We start from the raw sequence: 7,891 nt of genomic DNA, 5'->3' as shown, positions 1-7,891 counted from the left end.
TTTATTGTAAACAATCAAGTCATGCCGACATACTCTCTACAGTGCAGGCTGAGGCCATTCAGCCCATTGAGTCTGCACCAATTATCTGAACAGCATCCTGTTCAGACCCACCCAATCCTCTTAACCCTGCATTTCCCATGGCTGATTCACCGATCCTGCACATCTTTGGACTGTGGGAGGAAACTGGAGCACTCCTAGGAAACCCACACAGGCACAAGGAGAGCACGCACACTCTATACACACACACACGCACACTCTCTGCGTCCACACACTCACCCAAGGCTGGAATCAAACCCAGGTCCCTGGTGCTGTGAGGCAGCAGTGCTAACCACTGAGCCATCACACCATCCAAAAGAAACATGCTGTTGCACACCAGTAGAGTCATAGAGTCATACATCACAGAAGCAGACCCTTTGGCCCAACCTGTCCATGCCGACCAGATTTCCAAAACTGTACCAGTTGCCCTTGCCTGCATTTGGCCCATGTCCCTCTAAAACCTTCCCATTCATGTATCCATCCAAATGTCTTTTAAATGTTATAATTGTACCCGCCTCCACACTTCCTCTGGCAGCTCGTTCCATGTCCACAGTACACTCTCTCTGAAAAGGTTGCCCCTCACATCCCTATTTTAATCGTTCTCCTCTCACCTTAAGCCTATGCCCCTCTAGTGTTGCACTCCCACACCCTGTCGCAGGGTATTTTTTTTATTTGGTCAATCTTCAGTGTGCCAATCACAAGGCTCCGTTGCGTGCCCAGCCGCAGTTACCCTTCAGGAGGTGGTGATGGGCTGGTTATTACAGCCCACCTGGTGTGGGAGAGACAATAATGCTGCTGCTGCTGCTGCTGAGGGGGGGGGGCTTCCGGGACTTGGATTCAGAAACAGTGATATTGTTCCACCTCAGGATGGCGAGAGATTTCCCTGGGGCTTCGTCAGTGTTCTTGGGGCTGTATTCAGCCAGAAGATTGGAAAGTATTCCTCAACTTTTCCTTCCAGATGGTGGAGAGGCTTTGGAAAGTCAGGAGTTGAGAAATTTACAACAGAATTTCCAGCCTCTGACTTGCTCTCATCGCCGTGAATATTTATGAGGGTTGACCTCTGATCATGGTTCCATGTTTAATATCCAAACTTGTAACTCAATCCAACAAGACTGTAACCTGGTATTTGAATCAGATACTGGGTCAAAGTAACTTGCTTCCACCAATCCATCCGTCAAGACTGTGATCATCCCCTAACATTGAGTGGGGACCTTCAATCCCCAAACTCTCACAGCCCACCACTCCACTGGAGGCTGCTCAGTTCAACACATTCAACTTTATGCTGAGAGACCGTCACGTCCATAAAGATGTGTGTATGGACCACATTGAGCTGGGAGGCCAGTTTCTGAGCTGTACCGCCTGCAGAATGCAATGTAAACAGAATCAGAATCTCTCCACTTGGAAACATCCTTGAGTTGAGGGCTAGTTCTTCTTGAAACTATTAAATACTAAATATGGAGACAGAAACATCGATCGTGCAATATGTTTCCAACAGCAGTTTAGACATGGAAGCCTGAGACCTACTACATGGCTGACGCACTCAGCACATTTACCGTTTTGGTTTGTAAACTGGGTTTCCTGAGACCTAAAGTCAAAGAGATCACAGCAGAATCAGAAAGGATCCACAAAGTACATCAGTTGCCTGCACTGGATGACCCAAAAGCACTTCATTTCTGTCACTGTCAATCAATAGGCAAATGTTTAATGTCAACAAAATCTAGACATTTTTCAATGGACTCCCAACACTGTCATTCAGAAGGTAGGAAGACAAATCCCTCAGAGTAACAAACTAACAAAGTTCTGCAAATCTGTTTTCAGCATATCTTAAAACACAAACTCAGATACAACAGTGAAGTTTCAGAGGATGTTTTAATCTCATTTCCAGGCAGATATACTTACAGAATTTGCATTTACGTAAGAGGTCAAAGATCAATCAGTAATTCCATCATTAACTTGTTGTCAATTCTGATTGGCTCCTGGATCCAATTCCCATTCTGCCCTGATTGGACATGGCAGCTGATCGATTGATTAACAAGAATGATTGGCTATCACTGATGATGTCATTTCCTGCTTAATAAAGTGAGGGTCTGCTCCTGCTGTTTAAGTAAAAGTCCAAAGGCTGTGGTGGTTTAGGTATTGTTGGTGGTAATTCTAAGTTTGTGGTTGGTCTGTGACTTGTCTTGGGTAGGCAAGTAGTATAGTATAGTATTCATTATAAAATGGCTTCCCAGGTTTGTCAAAACTATCACCAGGATTGTGAAGCTGCTGTCAACAAGCAGATTAACCTGGAGCTCACTGCCTCCTATCTCTATCAGTCTTTGGTGAGTGGTGTCTGTGTGAGGTTTAAAAGTAAAACTATTATGTGAAGCAAACTGTTTTCCTTATTTCTAATTAACTTGCCTCCTGTAGATTGACTTTTTTAGTTCTTGCCTAAACATCAAATCAAGTGTGATGTTACAATAACCATGGGGTATGATACTGATGTGCAATGTTTGTCTTCAGTGATGTATGCAGGGTGAAGTGTTTGTGGTTGGCATAATTTCACTGATCTGGTACTAACTTCCCTAGGGTTGTCAACAGGATATTTTATAAGAATAGCTTAGAAAACCACTTAAGCCAACCATATGGTGGAATGGAAGTATCTATTTGACTAGTTGCCTTTCTGCTGCTTTAATGTATTCTGGTAAGTTTGTTAGCTTATGCTAATCCTAAATAAGCATCATACTCTTTTTGATACTGTAAAAGGGTGTTATGGCTGTTTATCAATGATACTTGGCTTACCTGAGCAGAAAAACTTAATGGCAGGCTGTAACTGGCATCCAGTTAAGCAGTCCTCAACTGGGCCCGTTTGGCTTTCTGCTTTCACCATTAATGGCTGGATAGTCAATGGTCAGGTAGCCATTTGTTGTCCATCCCTTCACCTGGAGGAAGAGTTAACTTACTGGATGGGTCAAAATCTCAGGCCACATGGCTGAAGAAATGGAAGCTTTCAAATCAGGATGGTATGGGGTAACAAACAGACCCCCTCTCTTTCCTGATAGTGCTTTGCCCATGCCCTTCGGAAGTGTTAATTTTTTTTTTTGGAAGGTTTGTGTTGTAGGGTACCTGGTAGATACTGAAGGGAGGTGGTGAATGCAGTACTAACAGAATAGGCTGCTTTAGCCTGGATGGTGTCTCCTTAACCTTGTAGGTGCTTGCATGTGGAGAATATGCATCACACTGAGCTTATCTGTTGAGGAGATTCTCTCGTGATGAGAATGAGATCTGTAAAGGTGTTTGGTGGAGGTGGGATTTTTATTGGTGCACCCTTTTTTTAATAGCTTGAGTGTCCCAGAAGAATGGGTCACTCATTTCCACTGAACTAAATTGTGCCCCTTAATGATCCCTGAACTGACTGTTAGGGACCAGGCTGGATCTGTCAAAATGATTAAAGTTGCCCAGACACCCTTGGTTTTTCTTATTATGGAGGCAGATGTACAGTGGATAATCCAGGGATGATGTAGCTGGTAAAACCACTCTACCTTATACCAAACAGAATTTATTTACATACTGTGGTAGAATTTAGAACAACTATTTGGAACCCACCTGACTCAATCCCAACATAACAAAGGAGCTGTTGCAATCCCAAAAACACCCCTGGACAAATGGTAAATGCAAACTGATTCTTGCAGGCAGGAGTGTTTTCAGAGCATTCGGGTAAGAATCATTAGTTGAAGTACAGAACCTATCTTCAGAGTAACAGCTTCTCTGCTATTAGTTTCTGACTGCCTGCTAAAACCAAACCAAGCTCGGAACATAACTGAACTGGGAGAACTGGCTACTCCCCTGCTGTTGTTTGAAGTAGCTATTTCCAGACATAGTGGCACCTCTGCTTTTACAACCCCTTGGGAGGGAGAAGCAACCAAGGACAAGTAACTTAAAGGAGCAGCATTGTCATTACATTCCCTTGTGAATATGAATAAAATGTTTGAGCCAAATATGGGTGTAGTTGTTGGATTAAGTCAAACAAAGCAGTGTTTTTCAGTTAGCATTTTAAGCTGGTGATATTATGTGCAGGTAATGGTTGATCTCTGGGTCTCACAAGGTCTTTCCTGTATCTGATGTTTCCTTGATGAAGCTTCCACTTAATCACTCAGATGCTGGTTTACAAGTTTCTGGATGAGTACTACATAAGCAGGTCTGCAGTGAAACTGTTGCTGCAAAAATTCAAAGGCTGTCATTGGACAAGCTTTCCTTTGCAAACCCCTGGGCCCCCTCTTTTCTGTCCTAGTCCAGGTAGGAGTACACTTGTACAGATAGTGTATGGTACATACAATCACAATGATGTACAAGTTGCAGAACTGTGTGCCTCCCAGTTTTTCCCCCCAAAGGAAAAATATAGTGCCTTGCAGTAGCCTCATGGTTAATTTCTCATTGAATGGCAGAACAGGCTTGAGGGGCTGAATGGCCTACTGTCCCTGTGTTCTGATATCAGTTTTTGTATCTAATTCAGAAAAATGTCCTGGTGACTGGGTATTACCCTCTGGTTAATGTTGACTGGAGTAGACAGCACTTAGTACTCCAGTGATTTTTCTCCTCTTCCAACTGAACCATCATCTTGTTGAAGGTTACAACTTCCAATGTTCTGCATTGAACCAATTGACATTTCTACAGACACTTAAAAAAAAGTATAGCATGGAACAGACCCCATAATCCAGCTTTTTTTTTTCTTCTCTCTATAAGATATCTTCAATTAATCCCATCCCATTTGGCCCATATCCCCCTCAACCCTTCCTATTCTGTACTCCAAATACCATTTAAAATGTTGTCATTGCACCAGCCTCCAGCACTTCCTCTGGTAGTTCATTCCCCACACACCACCCTCTGGAAAATGTTGCCTCAAGTCCATTTATATCCATCCCTCAACCCAAGCCCTCTAGTTCTGCACTCCTCCATCCTGCACTCTTGTTTCCTTCACTTGCTCAAAGCCTATTCAATCTCTATCTTCCCATTCGGATGGTGGTTACTGAACAGAAAAATGAATTCAGCAATTCTCTCCTCTGATGCTGTGCCAGTCCTGAGCAATTCACCAGCTGTTTAATCAAAATAAACACATGGAATTTGCATGTTCCCCAGGAGGAAGCTGGAGTTGTTCCAAATCATCCAGTTAAAGGAGCTGCTGGCTCATTGGACACCACCATTATATTAAAATTGTTGTAAACCCAGAGGTTTAACAGCTTCTTGAATACTCAGTCTGATTTCAAGAGCTAAACTAGCCTTCCAATTCTAACTAGAATTGGGGCCAGTGATGTGTTAATGGGATATAAACGGTTCTCTTTCAGATGTCGTACTTTGACCGGGATGATGTTGCCCTGCACCATTTCTCCCACTTCTTCAAAGCTCAGTCCCAGGAGAAGCAGGAACATGCAGAAAAGCTGCTGAAATTCCAGAATCAGCGTGGAGGCAGAGTCCTCCTGCAGGATGTGAAGGTGGGAATGGGGGGGGGGTGGGAGAGATGGGAGAGATAACAGCACTTGTGATGTGCCTTCAACTCAGTGACAGGATTTTCACATCCTGAAGCTTGACTTTCTCATTTGATCTCTTCCATTTCCAACTCATGCAGCATAGAAACAAGCCCTTTGGTCAGCATAGACATGGTGAACCAAACTACACTAATCCCATCTACCTGCACTTAGTCCTTAGCCCCCTATGCTCTGGTATTTGAAGTATTTGTCTGGATGTTGCTGCAGGGTCACTGGACTAGCTGCCTCTCCCACCCTCAGGTGGTGCATTCTATATTGAAGTTTCCTGATCCCTTCAACGCCTTACTCTACAAACCTTATCTGGACTTCAGGGATGGCATGGTTGTTCAGTGGTGAGCATTGATGCTTCACAGCACCAGGGACTCTGGTCCCATTCCAGCCTCTGAACTCTGTAGTCTGCACATTGTGTCTGCATGGGTTTCCTCTAGGTGCTATTTCTTCCACAGTCCAAAGATGTGTGGATTAGTTGACCTGGGGAATCTAGTATACTGCCCCAGGATGTGCATTAGCCATGGCAAATACAGGATTACAGGGATGGGGTGGGTCAGTGTGGGATGCTGTTTAGAGGGTTAATGTGGGCAAATGGCCTAAATCCCTTGCTGCTACACACTAGGGATTCTATTACTTTGATTCTTAACTGTCCTTTGTTTCCATGTTTCAGAAGCCAGAGAGGGATGAGTGGGGTAACGGTCTGCAGGCAATGCAGGTTGCCCTGGATCTGGAGAAGAATGTGAACCAGAGTTTGCTGGATCTACACCAACTCGCCACTGCCCAGACTGACCCTCATGTAAGCTTCACCACCTCATTCTCATCACTGCCAGACCCTCAGGGCAACACCTCACTGGTCTTTGTGGGTTTGAAATTAATAATGCAACACTTGGTCCAGATCTAACATTGATCACTCCAGATCCATATTGATGGTTACAATGTTACAACAACTCAGCAATAAGGTCAAGGAGGAACTTGGATTCTAATCTGGTGGGAGTGCTGAAGTGAGATTGGCCACTGAATCCTCATTCAGGCCCATTGCAATAGAATGATCACCGTACACCACAATACAACTGGGCTCCTGATAAGAAACTGCATGAGCTAGCTGAAAGGCTAATATCTTTGCAGTATAAATGATCTAGTTTGGTTTTTAGGGTTGTTCAGAGCTAGTACTGTCCAGTCTATCTTGCAGTGGGAATTCTAAAATTGTCTTGGATTGTGCTAATGTAATACTCCTGTGTTCCAGCTGTGTGACTTCCTGGAGACCCACTATTTGGATGAGGAGGTTGAGATCATCAAGCGACTTGGGGACTACATCACCAACCTGAAGCGTCTGGGAGCTCCTGAGAATGGGCTGGGAGAGTACCTGTTTGACAGGCTCTCGCTGGAGGACAGCAGTTAGTGGGGTCTGGGGTACTGTCTGCTTTTGTCTGAATGCATTACTGACTTCACCTGGACAATCTGGCTTCCCCCACTCAGGAGGTGCATGTTGGCAAGAATGTAATGGCTATACCACCTGAAATGGAAATGAATAAAATCTTGCTTATTGTCCATCATTCAGGCCACTGATACTTCACTTGAATTTGTTTGCATCTCTGGAGAGCTTGACCAACATTTTGCAATTTGGTTCCTCACTGGACTAAACACCACACTAAATGTCTCTCTTCTCTCTCCCCACACCCCATTGGACAGGATAACTAGATGGGAGTTCTGTGACATGTCTAAAACTCAAGTTCCCCTGACAAAAACTTGAATGAGATTGGGGATTGCAGTCTTGTCAAACCTTTCTTTTGTCCAAGAATTATACCTTCCTGGACCTGATGGGTACAATTGTACCCATGGAAACTTTGTGCAAGGAAGTTTCCAAACCACCTCAAGATCAAGTCCAGGCATCCATTTCTATAGACATCCCACATCTTTAATTCCATGTTCACTTCCAGATTTGCCCATCAAATGTTCACCTCCACATCAATGTCTTTATTCACTTTGGCAGTACTCCATAAATGACTACATGATCTGGGTGACAAGATCTGGCCATCTCTTCCTGTCGGCCTTGGATATGGTCCATCAGGATGGATGGAGGAACTGGCTTAGCTGCGGATGATATGATCTCAACTTGTCTGATCCAGATCCCACTGGAGCTCTGACATGATCGGGATATTCTAAATGTTGCTGTTTTCTTTCCCTCTCCTTTTAGCCTCAGGAGCCAGTTGGGATTCAGACCAGGACCAGCCCAGGGGCCTGTGATCTTCACCTCTTGCCTTGTTATAGTCACTAGCGGTTGGGCACAATGACCAGTCCATTTCTCCAGTCTGAGTCAAACATGCAGCTCCTGCTAGGAAACT

General features: G+C 44.3%; 1 protein-coding gene across 1 annotated transcript; it reads left to right on the top strand.

The window, feature by feature from the left end:
* The first annotated feature begins 2,181 nt into the window (after window positions 1–2,181).
* Window positions 2,182–7,579, top strand: LOC122542224 (ferritin, heavy subunit-like). The gene is made up of 4 exons (XM_043679736.1): window positions 2,182–2,357; window positions 5,358–5,504; window positions 6,220–6,345; window positions 6,793–7,579. Exons 1-4 carry the CDS (start codon window positions 2,256–2,258, stop codon window positions 6,946–6,948), a joined length of 531 nt encoding a protein of 176 aa, XP_043535671.1. The 5' UTR covers window positions 2,182–2,255; the 3' UTR covers window positions 6,949–7,579.
* Window positions 7,580–7,891: the final 312 nt, after the last annotated feature.

This window comes from Chiloscyllium plagiosum, chromosome 39 (assembly GCF_004010195.1).
Source record: "Chiloscyllium plagiosum isolate BGI_BamShark_2017 chromosome 39, ASM401019v2, whole genome shotgun sequence".
NCBI lineage: Eukaryota > Metazoa > Chordata > Chondrichthyes > Orectolobiformes > Hemiscylliidae > Chiloscyllium > Chiloscyllium plagiosum.
This window is presented reverse-complemented; position numbering and strand designations above follow the sequence as displayed.

Excerpts from the sequence above, each read along its gene's own strand:
- LOC122542224 (XM_043679736.1), top strand. The coding sequence starts at position 2,256 with ATGGCTTCCCAGGTTTGTCAAAACTATCACCAGGATTGTGAAGCTGCT. Across the intron at positions 2,358-5,357 it reads CCTATCTCTATCAGTCTTTG|ATGTCGTACTTTGACCGGGA; the intron begins GTGAGTGGTGTC and ends GTTCTCTTTCAG. Across the intron at positions 5,505-6,219 it reads TCCTCCTGCAGGATGTGAAG|AAGCCAGAGAGGGATGAGTG; the intron begins GTGGGAATGGGG and ends TCCATGTTTCAG.